The sequence below is a fragment of the Hyperolius riggenbachi genome, chromosome 8 (genome assembly GCF_040937935.1).
Source record: "Hyperolius riggenbachi isolate aHypRig1 chromosome 8, aHypRig1.pri, whole genome shotgun sequence".
Lineage (NCBI taxonomy): Eukaryota > Metazoa > Chordata > Amphibia > Anura > Hyperoliidae > Hyperolius > Hyperolius riggenbachi.
In genome coordinates, this window is record NC_090653.1 from 39748718 (window position 1) to 39766900 (window position 18183).

At 47.3% G+C, this 18183-nt stretch overlaps 1 protein-coding gene across 2 annotated transcripts in view; it reads right to left on the bottom strand.

The window, feature by feature from the left end:
* LOC137528092 (major histocompatibility complex class I-related gene protein-like) overlaps positions 1-18183 on the bottom strand; it is a 94407-nt gene that overhangs the window by 50595 nt on the left and 25629 nt on the right. For both annotated transcript variants that reach the window (XM_068249356.1, XM_068249355.1), the window contains exon 2: positions 12398-12658. In XM_068249356.1, the coding sequence (XP_068105457.1) occupies positions 12398-12658 (261 nt within the window). The remainder of the gene's footprint in view (positions 1-12397; positions 12659-18183) is intronic.

The following is an 18183-nucleotide window of genomic DNA, read 5'->3' on the forward strand; positions in this document are numbered from 1 at the left end:
CGCATCTATCTATCTAATAGAGTACGTGCCTCAACCTTGAAGCAAGAAGAAGTAGGCTTTCCATGAGAAAATGTATGCGTGCTCAAACACCAAGTTTAACCCTAGCAAGTCTGGCTTTGCAAATCCGGCCTAATTGGCTATTTATGAGGCAATGCTCATGCAAATATGTATTTGCTTTCGCATGCCAAACTATGCAGAGTCAAAAAACCAATACTGCAAAGTGCTCTCTCGCTGCCTGGGAACCACACCGGCACCCCGGAGTGGGAGGCTGGGTGGCGTAGCTGCCAAAAGCGTGGCCAGCGCTGGGGAGAGCCGTCCGCACCCACCTCCTAATATTAAAAACAGCCACTTACCTTAATGTCCATTGGGTTCTGCTACATGCGCATTAATTTTCTCATGGAAAGCATTTTGTGCAGTTTGTATCCTTTGGAGGCAGGTGGTGGATGGCTTGCTCCGGTGGTGTGAACCCTGGAGTGAGTGCGCCTGTCCTCCCCCCCCCCTCTGGAGTGCTGTATGTGAGCCAGCCCTGAGCTCTAAAGCTCGGGGTGACCCATGCTTCTCTCCTTTCTCATGTGGTGCCCCCAAATTAATGCGCATGTAGCAGAACGCAATGGACGTTAAGGTAAGTGCCTGTTGTTAATATTGGGAGGTGGGTGCAGACGGCTCTCCCCGGCGCTGGCCAAACTTGGGGGGGGGGGGGGTCGTCCACGCCACCCAGCCTCCCCCTCCGGGGTGCCGCTGTGGTTTCCAGGCAGTGAGAGAGCCTGGGACCCTGCGGTCCCCCCAGTTGTATAAAAAGGGGGCATTGGGAATCCTCCCCGTTGCGCTCTGGAGGCCTGGAGCACACCAAAAACTGCTAGCAGATCCACAAAATGCTAGCAGATTTTGAAACGCTTTTTCTTATTTTTCTGTAGCATTTCACCTAGCATTTTGCGGTTTTGTAAAGCGTTTTTGGTGTAGTAGATTTCATATATTGTTACAGTAAAGCTGTTACTGAACAGCTTCTGTAACAAAAACGCCTGCAAAACCGCTCTGAACTGCCGTTTTTCAGAGCGGTTTGCGTTTTTCCTATACTTAACATTGAGGCAGAAACGCATCCGAAATCCAAAAAAATGCCTCACCTCGGGAGTATGCGTTTCAGCAAAACGCCTCCCGCTCTGGTGTGCACCAGCCCATTGAAATACATTACCCAAGCGTATCCGCAGCCGCAAGTGGATCGCAAAACGCTGCCGAACCGCTCTGGTGTGCACTAAGCCGGATAGTGCTAATGTAGCATGTAGCAGGGTGACTGCTTTGTGGTATTGGTTTGTGCATGCATTTGCATGAGCATTGCCTCATGAATATCCAATTAGGCCAGATTTGCAATGTCAGACTTGCTAGGGTAAGGCCTCTTTTCCATGGACTGTGAATAGGCAGTGAAATGGCTCTCAAACTCTCACAACTGCTCACTGCTGCCTGGTAACTGCTCGCTGCTGCCTGGTAACTGCTCGCTGCTGCCTGGTAACTGCTTGCTGCTGCCTGGTAACTGCTTGCTGCTGCCTGGTAACTGCTTGCTGCTGCCTGGTAACTGCTTGCTGCTGCCTGGTAACTGCTTGCTGCTGCCTGGTAACTGCTTGCTGCTGCCTGGTAACTGCTTGCTGCTGCCTGGTAACTGCTTGCTGCTGCCTGGTAACTGCTTGCTGAGCACACAGCTCAACAGTCCGTGGAAAAGAGGCCTTAAACTTGGTGTTTGATCACGCATAAATTTTCTCATGCAAAGTACTTCTTCTTCTTGTTTGAAGGTTGAGGCACTTAGTCTATTATATATATAGATTGATCTGCCCCCTCCAACTAATATGTAACCACTTGAGCATGCCCCCTGTAAAGATGCAGATTGTACAGGTGTCATCTTGCACTGCTGATTTACACAGTCCCTTGTCACCATCTTAGGTGTCCAAAAAGAAATGTAGCACAGTGCCATTGTCATTGTAAACCCCCCTCCCTAAAAATCGCTCTTTGGACACTTGGCATTCTCCTACAGCTCAGCCGATACAAGCAGACTGGATATTTGGCTGAGAACAGTTCTTCATCAGCAGTACAAGTATAATTTAAGGCATTACGGTGTAGAAATATCTGTGATTATAATCTCAGACCTCAGTGTAGACTATAGAGCCAGCCCACCAGGGAGGTCCAAGAGAGGTCCAACGGTAGGAGACTGCCACTGAAAAAGGCAAGGTAAACAATATCTTAATAATTGTCGCCTTTTGAATGTTAAAGCGGATCCGAGATGAAAAACTAACTATAACAAGTAACTTGTCTATATATCTTATCTAAAGTTTAGATAGTTTACACAGCAAATCTAGCTGGAGACAGCTTTAATAGAAAATGATTATTTCTTCCTATGATACAATGAGAGCAGCCATGTTGTTTGTAAACATTACAGACAGGCAAGCTTATCTGTATCTTGAGCACTCAGCCTATGAAAAAAAACTAACCCCCCCTCCTCCTCCCCTCTGCCTCTGAAATCTCTGGCTAGTAATACCTCCCCCTCCTCCTGTCCAGACTGAGCTCCCATGAGCCCTTGCTACTGCCAAGGCTCTCTGAAAACCGGTGGGCATGATTTATTTAGTTTATAGGGAATTAGAGTATTAAAACAAAAACAAAAAAGTATTTGGCTTGAGGAATAACAATAAGAAAGGAACACAATTATGCAATGAGTAAAAGCTCACCACGGATCCACTTTAAACTGGAATTTCAAACACCTGCCTTCCTGTGGAGGTGGGGGGGGGGGGGTAAAACGTGCCTCCTCAGGAAGTGTCCTTCCAATCCTTCCTCTTTGCTTCATCCAGGACTCTTGCACCTTAGTTAGCACAGTGGGTCAAATTTATTATGATACACTGATGAAGAATTACCTGGATAAATGCCCCCTTTCATTCCTTGTGAAGTCTTCATGTTATGCATTAGTGAATTTCCCTGCAGAGTGCAGTATTGCTGGCACCTCCACTGATGCCAGTGCTTCTGGCTCCCATTCACTGTCATTAGTGTAAGAAACTATACGTTTCACAACACACCTTTATTCCGGCACCAGCAACTCATTAGTAAGAGCTGCAAACACGCCTCTCATCACAGCAAACAGCATAGGAGATAGAACTTCTTTAGGTGTCTTCCAAGTTTCAAGGTGTTTATTCAGTCAACATATATACAGATACAGCTCGTTACATCTTAGCAAAGCAGATTCTTCTGTAGTAAATCTGTTGCGTTACAGCTTCTTGATTACCTTCCTGTTGAATGGTAATCAGGTTATCTTCTGTCAATACTACGTTACATCTAACTACCAAGCCCTGAGGCCTATCTAATATATACAGCATATGTTCTATCAGGTTACATGAATAAAGGAAAGTAATTAGGGTTCCAGTCAGTAGATAGAGAGCGTGAAAGTAAGAGTGAGCTCCGTTGGCCCATCATGAACCTTAAAGGTCCGTACACACGCCGGACTTTAGGCAACGACGGGTCCGTCGTTGCCTCCCGCTGGGTGGGCGTGCCAGCGACAGTCGGGCGGATCGCTCAGAAACAGCCGTATCAGTCTGACGACAGAGCGTACACACGCCGGACTGTCGCTGGCACGCCCACCCAGCGGGAGGCAACGACGGACCCGTCGTTGCCTAAAGTCCGGCGTGTGTACGGACCTTATTACTGACCAGGAAAGAGTTAACTGTGTCATCATCTGAACCATCCCCCTACACCTATAATTGGTTCAGATCCCTCGTAGGGTAATGACACACACCTACTCAATTAATATTCCAAGTACTTCTTTACCCTACATGCAAAGAATGTTATGTTTGGTAAATATGGCCTATGTTTACCTTTAGGTCTCCTAACCGTCTGGGGCAGTTTATGCCTGTGGCCTTCCTTCAGGGACATGTTCAGGACATATTCCTGGTAACTGCCTGCATCCTCGATTCTGAGAGAACCTCTTCTTAAAGAGAATCTGTATTGTTAAAATCGCTCAAAAGTAAACATACCAGTGTGTTAGGGGACATCTCCTATTACCCTCTGTCACAATTTCGCCGCTCCTCGCCGCATTAAAAGTGGTTAAAAACAGTTTTAAAAAGTTTGTTTGTAAACAAACAAAATGGCCACCAAAACAGGAAGTAGGTTGATGTACAGTATGTCCACACATAGAAAATACATCCATACACAAGCAGGCTGTATACAGCATTCCTTTTGAATCTCAAGAGATCATTTGTGTGTTTCTTTCCCCCCATGCACTGAAGTTTCAGGCTGCTCTTTTCTTCTTGCAAACAGCTTTGCCCTTGTCTGTAATTCCTCAGTATGTGAAAGCCCAGCCAGCTCAGAGGACGATTTATCCAGCTGATTAGAGCAGCTTCTCTCTTCTCTCTTATCTAAATAACACACAGGCAGTGTGCATAGAGGGGCCAGAAAGGGTGAGTTCATAGCAGAACCACAACACTGAAGAACTTGGCAGCCTTCCAGACACAGGCCGACAAGTCTGACAGGGGAAAGATACATTGATTTATTACAGAGACTGTCATAGTAGAAAGTGCTGCAGTAAGCCAGAACACATTAGAATAGCTTTTGGAACATGTAGGATGATAAAAAACAGGATGCAATTTTTGTTACGGAGTCTCTTTAAAGGTATACTCTGCGAACAAGCCTTTTACCTAAAACTCAGTCCAAATAACTGAGGCCTACTTAAATTATAACAATCCCCCTAAAATGGCTTGATCTGCAGATCCCTGCTTCTGAACCCAGCAGTACCCGGTTTCTTTTCTTTCTTTCACTTTTCGATGCTCGTGCTCACACACTTTCTCTGCTCTAGGTGGTTATCCCTGGGAGAGAGGGCAAGACCTCTTGGTCTTCCTGTAACCAGGCTCTCTGGGGATGCCCTGCTTCTAAGTCCCTCTATACCACATTCTCAGCATTTGCGTCACTTGCGTATCACTTACAAACTTGCATGATCACAGAAAAGTGAAACTTGTTTGTCTGTTAAACAACGGAGCAGTGCCAGGTGCTTTCTAAAAGAGCGCCTTTAAACAATCAGCTCCATCATATGTACTGCTAAAACTTATACCCGTAACCCTGTATATCCCTTAATTTGGAAATATTGGTTCATGAGATTGTTTATGAGGCACCAATCTCTTAACTGTGTTAATTTGTTTGCGTAATTTCACACCCAAACTCACCTGGATAATGATTCCCAAGATCGCCACCCCCATCACTACGACCAGTGGATGTAGGAAGAAATTTTGAATTGTAGAGGCCCAGTCCGAGTGTCCCTGGAATATCGCCAAAAACCTTTTCCACCAGGTCAGACTTGAACTCACCTGATTATTTGTGTTCAACCTTTTTAAGATCACCTTGATTATGATGAAATATCACCTCTAGTTTAGTGTTCTGTTTGTTTAACCGTTTTAACAAAGTGTGATCTTGTGTCAAAACCTGTACCCATTTGTCCCATGGCGTGTTATCCCTCAGGATGGACACTTCCTGTGGAGCTTTGAACTTTAGAGTTCTCCTAACAATTCGAGGAATAACATAGTCAAACCTGGATGACTTGATCCATATGGGATCTCCGCTTACACAACATGTTCCCCTGGAAAAATCAACCTTATCGGAACAATTATGAAAATCTACCATGAATGTGTCATTAGACCTCATGTTTAAAAAACAAACTTTTCCTTCAGCCACCGGAGATATTGGTTTGGCTTTAGGAGGGATCTCTTGGAGGGCAGCTGCGCATTCTGTGTTATTGAGCCAGCAGGCTTCCTCCCTAAATCGGACTTGCCCCGGCAAACACAGGTAACTCTCTGAGAATTGCCAGCATGATGAAAAATCTACTTGTTTCACCTCCCCGTCTAGCACCAAAAAACGTTGACCTCTCAGGTCATGGTGTAAGACATGTGTTGAGGAAACAGGTGTACCCAGGGATACTACTGGCAAAACTACCTGGGTTTCTCCACTGGTAGGAACTAAGGAAGTAGCGGTGCATAAAAAATTGTCACACCCTATCCATTTGTTTACCCACACATCTCAGTGCCTCCATGCAAAAGATCCTTCCCCCGGAAAATCGTCAAATCGCTCCTTGTCAAGTCTCAGCTGTAAAGGAGTTTTACCTTCTGAAAAGGCTTGAGCCATTATCTTAAAATCTGCTGTTAACTCGGTCTGCAGGCATGCTGGCATGCTGTCTCCCATGCAGTACCCTTAGCATGTACTGCAATCTTCTGAGAATTATTTGAGTGTACCCCTGAACTTTATATGTGTTGTGCGTTAACTGTTCCAAAACCAAGTTCAGATGATGTTGGGTATAGAGGTGAGCGTAATGACCTAATTACGATTTCGCGAAATTTCGCGTTATTAGTGTAAGTACGATTATGGCCGTAAGTACATAATCGTAATTAAGAAGGATTTCGCGAAATTCCGCGCAAGCGTAATTTTCGCGTAGCTTTCGTATTACAGTGGGTATCGCAAAATTACGTTTGCCTTGCATGCAACCGTTTGTAAGCGTAGTTACATAACGTAATTTCGCGATAGTTCATATTAAACTAAAGAAACATTCTTGTCAATACACCCTTGAACTGCGCATGCTTAGTTTTTACATTATTTAACGCGAAAAAGCGTTTATATGCGAAAATTTGTTAGCGCTCGTCTGACTACCGCTGATTCGCTTCTAATTGGCTAATGCAAACAAAAACAACAGGAGGTTGAGCAATCTCATAGGGGAAGAGGCTGCCTGCACGAAATTCGTGAAATTACGAAGAAATGCGAAAATTACGTTATGGTTTAACGTGAAATTACATTATGAACGAAACGCGAAATTACGCGTTGAAAATTACGCTTACGGTATTATCAATTACGATTTTAATGTCAATTACGCTACCATAATTTCACGCCGTAATAGCAAATTTTGCATGCGTAATTATAGTAACGCGAAATTTCGAAAATTTCGGCTCAACACTAGTTGGGTACCCACAATCTGTTGTAGTGGTGCTCACCGCCAGGTCGTGATCACGCTTACGCGTGGATTCACGACCATTTTGACGCATTCCGCCTCGGACACGCTAAGCCGTGAATAGATTTTCAACCACGAAAATCTACTTCGGCTTTGCGTGAATGCGGACAGAAATCCGCATTCACGCTCGTGAAACCCGGTGCTGAAGTCGTGGTTTGCGGAAATGCGTCAAACTATGCGGAAGTGACACATTGCAGGCCAATCAGAGTGCCCCAGCCAGGCCCTAGCAACCAATCACAGGAGGGGAGCTATGACCTCCCCTCCTGAATATAAAGCGGCGGCCATGATGGAAAAGCTCTGTCCTTGCTAGACTGTGGTGCTGAGAGGATTATCTCCAGGCCATTGTTGTTTGAGCAAGTGCATTTATTATGTTAAAAACAAAGCGTTTTTTTTGCTAACACTGCTCTTATACTGTACACAGTTAGCTAGTCAGTGAGTGATTGCTGTAGTTAGTTGTAGTCAGTGTAGTGTAGTGGGAGTGTGGGAGTCTAGTGATTATTTAACTGTGTGTAGTGCAGGCAGGTTCAGTGCTGCAGTGTAGTCAGTGTACTGGGAGTGGGGATTATCTGTGTGTAGTGCAGGCAGGCAGGTTAGTGCAGCTGCAGTGTTCACTTGCATATTCCAGTGACAGTTATACACTTGTACTATTTGCAGGCAGCCAGTCACACCGCCGACGCCGCCACTCTCTGCCAGCGCTGTTCATTCATTCTGTCAGTGACCTTGTGCCGTGCCCAGTGCCCACTGCTCGCTCGCATATGAGCATCTCATTACACAGTGTGACATCCTTGTGTGCCCACTGCATCCTTCAGTGACCTAGTTGTATATCCAGTGCCCACTGCTGTGCCCACTGCATCCTTCAGTGACCTTGTACTGTGCCTACTGCATCCTTCAGTGACCTAGTTGTATATCCAGTGCCCACTGCTGTGCCCACTGCATCCTTCAGTGACCTTGTACTGTGCCCACTGCATCCTTCAGTGACCTAGTTGTATATCCAGTGCCCACTGCTGTGCCCACTGCATCCTTCAGTGACCTTGTACTGTGCCCACTGCATCCTTCAGTGACCTAGTTGTATATCCAGTGCCCACTGCTGTGCCCATTGCATCCTTCAGTGACCTTGTACTGTGCCCTCTGCATCCTTCAGTGACCTAGTTGTATATCCAGTGCCCACTGCTTTGCCCACTGCATCCTTCAGTGACCTTGTACTGTGCCCACTGCATTCTTCAGTGACCTAGTTGTATATCCAGTGCCCACTGCTGTGCCCACTGCATCCTTCAGTGACCTTGTACTGTGCCCACTGCATCCTTCAGTGACCTAGTTGTATATCCAGTGCCCACTGCTGTGCCCACTGCATCCTTCAGTGACCTTGTACTGTGCCCACTGCATCCTTCAGTGACCTTGTACTGTGCCCACTGCATCCTTCAGTGACCTAGTTGTATATCCAGTGCCCACTGCTGTGCCCACTGCATCCTTCAGTGACCTTGTACTGTGCCCACTGCATCCTTCAGTGACCTAGTTGTATATCCAGTGCCCACTGCTGTGCCCACTGCATCCTTCAGTGCCGTTGTACTGTACCCACTGCATCCTTCAGTGCCGTTGTACTGTGCCTGGTGCATCCTTCAGTGACCTTGTACTGTGCCCACTGCATCCAGTGATTCATTACTAGCAACATGTCTGGCAGGGTTTCGCGGGGTGAGAGGAAAGGGAGTTCAATTGCCTCAGCCACTTCTGGGACTGCTCCTTAGTCCAGGGAGAGGACGCCCAGCTGTACGTGGTCGTGATGCAGCAGAAAGGGGGGCAGCAAAGCCTGGGCCGAGTCAGCGGACGCCATTGTCCAAATATTTTAAACTTTCTGAACTGCTGAACTGAACGCCCGCTTTGTCCTCCTCCTGACTCAGTCGCTACCACGGTACCACCAATGTACTCTGTCTGCGTTATCACTGCCCGGGTCACCGGGTGCATTTAATTTTTTGGCCAGCACTATGACGCTGTGCTGCTACTACTACTACCAGTATGTTGGCATGGTCCTTCTGTGCTGCTGCTGCTGAACTGACCACCCGCATTGTCCTCCTCCTCCTGACTCAGTCGCTTCCACCAATGTACTCTGTCTGCGTTCACACTGCCCGGGTCACCGGGTGCATTTAATTTTTTGGCCAGCACTATGACGCTGTGCTGCTACTACTACCACCAGTATGTTGCCATGGTCCTTCTGTGCTGCTGAATTGACCGCCGGCATTGTCCTCCTCCTCCTGACTCACTCGCTTCCACCAATGTACTCTGTCTGCGTTCACACTGCCCGGGTCACCGGGTGCATTTAATTTTTTGGCCAGCACTATGACGCTGTGCTGCTACTACTACTACCAGTATGTTGCCGTGGTCCTTCTGTGCTGCTGAACTGACCGCCTGCATAGTCCTTCTCCTGACTCAGTCGCTACCACCACTGCACTCTGCGTTCACACTGCCCGTGTCCACTGACAACTCTGCTGCGATGTCATTGCTAATTGCTGCAAAAAAAAAAAAAAAAACTCTCTGGGGCCTTTTTGGCATCAGCCACTCATCCTCCTCCAGCTGTACCTTCGCCGCCAAGTGCCATTGGAACTCGCCTTCACCTCTTTGACTGCTTAACGCGTATATCCCTTTTTAAAACCACTTATTACCAATTAATAGCCCCATTTAAAGTGTTGATTTCACTTTAAAATCCATTTTCTCTAGAAAAAAAATTTGGGGGGGAATTTTTTATGTTGAAGTTATGTTGCCCCTTATCACCTCGATAATCCATGCAATTTGGGGGATTGTAGCATGTATGGGGGCTTTGTTATTAACGTTAAAAGAAAATCCGCCTCCGGGCGGGAATCCACGCGTGATTACGCCATTCACGGCAGAAAATCCGCGTGGTTGCGTGGACGCGGACGAAAATCCGCATGCGGCAGGGGCCGAATGCGGATTTTTTTTTGCAACCACGCGGATTGCCGAATTCGTGGATGAGGCACATCCGAGCATCCCTGTTCTGTTGTCCCAATGTGCCTAATTGTTGAATGACCTCTGTCATCCCTTCTATGTCTACACTGTTTGCTACCCCCATTCCAGCGCCCATGCCTCCCAAGAGTGTATCTGCTAAATCTCGGGACCTTCTTCTGGCTACATTATTCCCTGTGGAATGTGCCCATGACATAAAAGCCTGTACCAGGGTGGCAGTGACAGTGCTACAGTTAGGGTAGACATTAGATATTACCCACTCTTCTAAGTTAATCTGCTAATTATAACAATTAGTCCATACATGTCAAGGCAATAGTGAAGTAACCAGCAGCTTTGCAGAATGAGAAATGCACAGCGGATTCACCCCATGCTAGACTTAAACCACTGTCCTTGCACAGTATATTTTACACTAGTGGGGAAACTTTAGAAAGAAAATGAACAACACAAGAGAAAAACAGATTCCTTTCACAGAGGTCACCAAAACCCAAGCCCAGCCACAGAGATAATCAGTAATTCAATAGGAGCAAAGTACGCACATTACTCATCGGAGCTGTCAAGTGAAGGAAAGAGGAAGACTATCCTCATCTTGTTAATGCCAGGACAGGGCCAGGGAGCTTTCACAGTGCATCGGTTGCGTTGCAGAAAAATTCTGCATGTTATCTCACTAGCCATACAATTCTATGGGGCTGTTCATATCTCTGCATTGTAATGGATCCACTCTAACTCCGTTTTTCTACACTTTTTTTTTCCCCTTCCCAGTTTTTCCTAAAAATGATATGTTTGCAGCATACATTTCCTACATATGTCCAGCAATGGGGGAGAGGCAGCCGCCATGCTGGATTAGTATAGCAGGCAGGACGGGGTGGCAATGGTCAGTGGGGAGGGGGGACGTCCCCCCCTCACCTGGGTCCCCCCTACCCCTCCAGCTAGTTTAGCAAAACTTGTCACAACATATAGCAGGGAGCCAAGACCTTACCTACTTACCTACTCCTTCGGTTCACGATCCTGTTCTTTTTAATGAATCGATTTGAATGAATCGATTCATTGAAAACAGAGGGGGATCCGTTTTCCCATTGCCTACCATTACCCATCCGTGTATCCGGGTCCAGATCTGTTGCATGAAAATGCAGCAATTCCGGACCTTCCATTCAGGTTTTAAAAACGGGTCCCTGCAAACGCAGGCAGATCCCTTTTTTTCTTGGGTGAAGACGGCTGCTATTTTTTAACATCGCTGTCCGTGGCTTCGTTTTTAATCAGGGCTGAAATATGGAGCCACAGATGCGTTTCCGGACCTAGTGTGAACCAGCTCTTAGACTGTAATGGATCCAGTCTAGTTACGCCGCTGCTTGCAACTGCAATAATGATTTTTTTCAAGTTATTAGTGAACCCTGGAACCCACTAGCAGCGTTTTTCTAAGCGCTTGTGTTTTGTAAAGATCTTACTAATGCAATGCTATGGGGGATTTAACAAAAAATAATAATCACATCCCTCAAGTGGATTCACACATCTAGCTTAGCAAGAAATTTGCAAATCACTGGTGCTTAAAAAATAGCTGCTAGAGGAATCCAGGCCTAATTTGCAAGTGAAGAAAGGCTTCTGTCCAAATAGATTAAAAAGTATGATAGAAAATATGAACAATCAAAAATTTGAGCAGATACTAAAGCACAGTCTATCAACCACGCCCTTACAATGAGTACGAGGGGAAAGGAGAACAACCATAAATGCAATGCTGCCGGGGAGGAAAGACAGCAAAAATGGTGCATGTAACTGGCTCTAAGTAAGCTTGGGTGACTTAACCCTCGGTGAAAACCACGGAAGATGAGGAGTGGGGACAGCTTGCCAATGCAGTGAGTGCCACCGCCTGAGGTTTAACTACCAACAAACCCAAAATATTGCACCACATGAATATGGTGGTGTCATAATTCTGTCTGCCTAATTTTGCCTCTGCCATGTTTTGCACATTTGTTAATCCTCATCATCTCCCCATGTTTATCACACTCTCCTCATTAACTGTACATTCATGCCCCACCTCCCTGCAGTCACATGACACACATCACACTCCTATCCTCTGTCCAGTCAGTCCAAGATTCCTATAGATACGTGGTTTAACGTTTAATTACAGGTTTCATCCAGTTAAAGAGAGTCTGAAGTGAGAATAAAACTCGCTTCAGCTCTTATATTCAGCAGGGGCATGTGTGCCCCTGCTAAACCGCCGCTATCCCGCGGCTTCAGAGTCTCTTTAATGGCTTTGATATCTGAAGTTTTGGTAATCTAATGATTATCTAAGCCAATAAAGAGGTATGGCCATTTTTTTTATCAAATACTGGATTCATTATCATCTCACCTAGTTAGAGTATAAGATAATTTGGTGAAGGGGCTGCCTATTATTCCATACATAATACAGAATTTTCTTACCTCCAGTCTGGTTCAAGCGGCTCATCACATTCTTCACGTAATACTTGAAATCAGACTCGCAGACTTTACACACCTGGTTCTCCACTTGCCAGAAGTCAGATCCCAGTTTATTCATCCACTGAGCCGCGGAACGAACCTGATGGGATTCACTGTTATAGTTCACAATCTGATGATCATCCAGATATACGACAACAGAGAACTCCGGAATACCAGACCCAGGAGCCGAGACAGCGGTGTAATAATACTGTAGAATGTGGCTGCCTGAGAAAGACAAACAGAATATTAAAATTACTCCTGCAGTGTAGGTAGTAACGGTGAATGGACTCCATGGAAAGAAAAATCACTGAGACAACGAGAGCCCCAATAGTGTAATATGTCACAAAAAGGTAGAAGATATATTGGAAGGAAAATTGATACTCACAAAGGAAAGTTACAATTGGTATAAACCTGACTCCCCTCAGGTATCCAGGAGCACTAGATGCGGTTGTGCTCCTCATATAAAAACAACCAATGGTGCTACTGGAGGCAGAACCCCAAAAGGCCAAAGAACACCCCTTCAAAGGAGGGTGGACCAGCACAAAGGAAAGAGAAAAGGCGCCCAAATAAGATAAAACTACATAAAAAAAACAAATGAATTAGAAAAGTAGATGAGGTGGCTTAAAAATGAAGACAAATTATCTTCTGAAGTGCTCAAGTGTTGGCTGCAAGCCCCCTTTTGGCACTTTAATCAGCCTGAGGAAGTGGGCACAGACCCGCGATACATGTTGTCAGTGCATAATAAAGTTGATTGTGTTTATGAATTTGTCTTCATTGAGGTAAGCCATCTCCATGGGCATCCCTACATAGGGCAAAATGGGGCATCTGCTGCCTACCCCCAGGCAACCAAACCCGAAAGTCACCCTGGGGTAGCAGCGAAGAGAGAAGAGGGAGCGGTGGGGAAGGGGTCTCCCCCCCCCCCCTTCCCTCACCTTGGGGCTCCCCCTCTCTCTTGCTCCCCCCTCCAGAATTCAGTAATATGGGCAGCGGCGGGACCAGGACACTTCATCTATTCTCCGGCGCAACTGAGCTCTCTCTCTCTGTGGGCCGCTACGCTGGTTTAGTCCAAACCAGAGCAGTGGCACACAGAGAGAGAGAATCACTCACGCCGGAAGAATAGAGTAAGTGTCCCGCCACTGCAGCCCGCACCAGTGAATTCTGGAGGGGGAAGCGAGAGAGAGGGGGAGCCCCAAGGTAAGGGAAGGGGGGAGACGTCCCCCTTCCCCACCGCTGTGCCCATCGTTTCCTCTTCTCTCCGCTGCCACCCCACACACCGATAGACCTGGCTAACTATCCTGGGGACATATAGACCTGGCTATCTAAACTTGGGACACCTATAGACCTGGCTACTTATACTGGGGACACCTATATAGACCTGGCTATCTATACTGGGGACACCTATAGACCTGGCTATCTAAACTGTGGACACCTGTAGACCTGGCTACTTATACTGGGGACACCTATAGACCTGGCTACCTATTCTGGGTACATCCTATGGGCCTGGCTACCTATCCTTGGGACACCTATAGACCTGGCTATCTAAACTTGGGACACTACCTAAACTGGGGGGTACCTGTCACTACCTGGACTGGGGGGCTCCTGTCAGTACCTGAACTGGGGGGCTCCTGTCACTACCTGAACTGGGGGGCTCCTGTCACTACCTAAACTGGGGGGGGGGCTGTCACTACGTAAACTGGGAGGCTCCTGGCACTACCTAAACTAGGGGGCACCTGTCACTACCTAAACTATCCAGGCCAGCCAGCCCTGCATCACCACCAGCCAACCAGCCCAGAATCACTGTCAAAAAGGCCACAGCATCACCACCTGTCAGGCCAGAATGTACTTCAACCAGCCAAGCACAGCCCAGCATCACCGCCAGCCAGCCCAGCCACAGCATCACCGTCAGCCTGGCCACAGCATCACCACCAGCCAGGCCACAGCACCAATGCCAGGCCTTTCAGCCACATACATCATCCCCAATCCAGCCAAACAGTATTGCCAGCCAGGCACAGCAGTCAGTAGAGGAGAACTCAGACACCAGGGCCCATATGCAATTCTCTTTTTCTCCTGAGTTTTCTCCTAGGTGATATTTTCACAACTTGTCATAAAATGCATTTCAAGCCACAAGCAAGAATGACAATAATCAAAATACATTTGTTAGTACATTTTCACCAACTTGTGAGTACTTTTTCAAAGGTAAAATGCTGAAAAGCTAGTTTAAAGAGAAGAGGAAAATTATCACCTAGGAGATAACTCAGGTGAAAAAGTGAATTGCATATGGGCCCAGGTGAGAGGTGTCTACCATATTAAGAGGGCATTCTGCCTATTTATGTGAAATGCTATTTATGTGCCTCATGACTGCTGGATTTGTCTTGTTGTCATGGTTACTGAATTTGTCTTGTTGGGGGCCTCATGATTGCTGAATTTGTCTTGTAGGGGGTCACATGATTGCTGAATTTGTCTTGTTGGGGGCCTCATAATTGCTGAATTTGTCTTGTTGAGGGCCTCATGATTGCTGAATTTGTCTTTTTGGGGGCCTCATGATTGCTGAATTTGTCTTGTTGGGGGTCACATGATTGCTAACTGCGAGACTATGGGGAAAGCTGAATCATCATCATATGAGACAATAGCATTAAACCTACTTGTTTAGCTTTTTAAAACAGAAAATAAAACTAGGAGGTTCTAAAAAAAAATACATTTTTCAGGAGTAGGATGGATGAAATTGTTTATCTTCACAGTTAATTTTCAACTTGGATTTTCCATCATGTTCCTGTATGAGTTAAAACGTTTGTATTTAGTTTAAATTTCTGTTGGCACTTTGATGAGTGACTTTTGGGTTGCAGTTTGGGCACTCGGCCTCCGAAAGGTTCACCACCACTGACCTAATCTAATGTCCCACCATTGCTACGGTCATGTAAACTCGTCTCCACCCGTGACCACACCCACATTCTGGTCCATGATCACACCCATTTTTTGGCACGCCGCACGACGTAACTCCATTTTTGGCACGCTGAGAGCGCCACACACCTTATCCCCAAGCCACTCCCCCCTGGAAAATTTTCTGCAGACGCCCATGGCCATCTCATCTACTTTTCTCATTTATTTATAGTTTTATCATACCCCTGGGCACCTCTTCTCCTCTCTTTGCATCCTGTAGTGTGACTGTCTGAGGCATATAGACTGTTACATATTGCCTTACAGTGTGATCCCCTGGGAGACAGACAGGACCAAGAGCAATTCCAGGTGATAAGAAGCTTGCAGCATGCGAGCATCTTATTCACTGACATCACTTAGAATTTGCCAGCAAATTCCATTTCCAGCTACACCTAAGTGATGTCTGAATGTAAAGAGCATAGCAGCTGTTCACCTGAGCGATGCCCCAGTGTGCCGGGCGATGGGGAGCGATGTTTTGTGCCGGCACTGCTGCCTCGCTTCCCCCTGGAAGATGCGCCCAACTGTTGCTGGCACCTGACATCTGCCACTACATGCCCAGATTCCAATATAAGCTCCTCAGAACCTGTGCACTCCCATGTCATCCTGAGCACCATGATATGAACAAGGGCTCTTTTGGAAAGGAGGTTACAGAGCCCCCCATATCATTACCATGTGGGCTCGTATGTTAGTATTGTGGAGTCCCATGCAGAAGAATCTCCTCCCACCTGCTGCTCCCCACGCTGTGCAATGTTGCTGTTGTCCGTCACACCACTGATGTTGCTCAGCTGCTGCCCCCCGGGAGCACACTCCTCTTCTTGCCGACTCTCTGGTGCTTTACTATCCACAAACATCGGCAAAGCTTCTTTAAGCCTCCTGACGTGGCTCCCCATTGGTCCAGGATTTCAACCAATGAGAATCCTTCCTGAGGAGGATTTTCATTGGTTAATTTAGTGGACCATTGACAGTCCTCCTCAGGAAGGATTCTCATTGATTGACACCCTGGAGCAATCGGGAGTTTTTCAATAATCTACTGGCTCAGGTTTACTATTAACAAAGGTGAAAAATGATCTTTTATGAGAAAGTGAATTAAAAAAAATGCTTTTAAAAAAACCCAAAAACTAAACAAAAACAATCACAGCAGCAATCAGAGACCAATCAAAAGAATGGTGTATTAGTGTGAATAAAAAGAGGCAAAGTTTAATTGGGTGCTAAGTTGTATGGTCGAGCAATAAACTGTTAGAGTGGAGAAGTGCTGAATTGTAAGAAATCACCTGGTCACTAGGGGGTGTAAACCTCTGGTTCTTTAACATGAAAAGAAATACATACAGAACATCATGAAAGAAATACTTTAAACATATGACCAGGCACATCTGTCATATAACATTTCACAACAGAGTTAAAGTTATTATGACAGGCACCCTCAGGGCTGGATTTACCATAAGGCAATGTAGGCACGTCCCTATAGGTGCTCAATGATAGAAAGGCAGCTTACTCCTCTCCCTTAGCATCTCCCTCCTTCCCAATGCAGAGTCCCAAGCAGAGCATACATGAGAGGTTACTCAACCAGCTCTTGACATTCTGCTGATGAGATCTCCCGTCAGTCGGGGGCACCAGTAAGGTACTTAATACTGAAGGTACCTCTGCCTACCTAATGCTAAGGGACACCTCTAGCTACCTATGATGGGCAGTAAGGGAGAAGTGACAGCTGGGATAGCCGGCATGCTGGTGGTAAAGTTGGGGCGGGAATTTGTAGGTTCATGGTGGGTGAAGTCTAGGTTGACAGGACATAGGCTCCTGTGATGTAAATCTGGGCCTGGGCACCCTAGTTAAAGTTGGTATACATACCACACAAGTGACGCGTACAAGCAGTGGCGGACATACGGCCGTGCCGCCGCACGAGGGCCCCTGAAGTTCCGCTGCTTCAGGGGCCCATTAAGTATTGCAGGTTTTTTTTTTTTTAATCTTTTATTTTTTTAACCTGGGGGGCCCCGACTCCTGTCCTCCCCCCTCACCTCGCCCCCCCCCCCCCCTCATGTGGCGGGAGAGCGGAAATTACAGGAAGTAAGCCGGGGCTGCAGCAGACGCTAGAGGGCAACTTGGAGACATATCGGAAACTAAGCAGCAGCTGCCTCTAGCGTCTGCTGCAGCCCCGGCCGGAGACTTCCTGTATTTTCTGCTCTCCCGCCGGCCGCCGCGCATACCGGGAGGGGGGCCCCGAGGTGAGTGAGGGAGGATAGGAGTCGGGCCCCCCACCCGGATAGCTACCCACCCGGCTACCTTACCCACCCACCCGGCTACCTTACCCACCCGACTACCTACCCCGCTACCTAACCACCCACCCGGCTACCTACCCCGCTACCTAACCACCCACCCGGCTACCTACCCGGCTACCTAACCACCCTGCCGGCTACCTACCCGGCTACCTAACCACCCTGCCGGCCACCTACCCACCCACCCGGCTACCTACCCACCCGGCTACCTAGCTACCCACCCGGCTACCTAACCACCCTGCCGGCTACCTACCCGGCTACCTACCCACCCACCCGGCTACCTACCCACTCGGCTAGCTAGCTACCCACCCGGCTACCTAACCACCCTGCCGGTTACCTACCTACCCGGCTACCTACCCACCCACCCAGCTACCTACCCACCCGGATACCTACACACCCACCCGGCTACCTACCCGGCTACCTACCCACCCACCCGGCTACCTACCCACCCGGATACCTAACCACCCACCCGGCTACCTACCCGGCTACCTAACCACCCACCCGGCTACCTACCCGGCTACCTACACACCCACCCGGCTACCTACC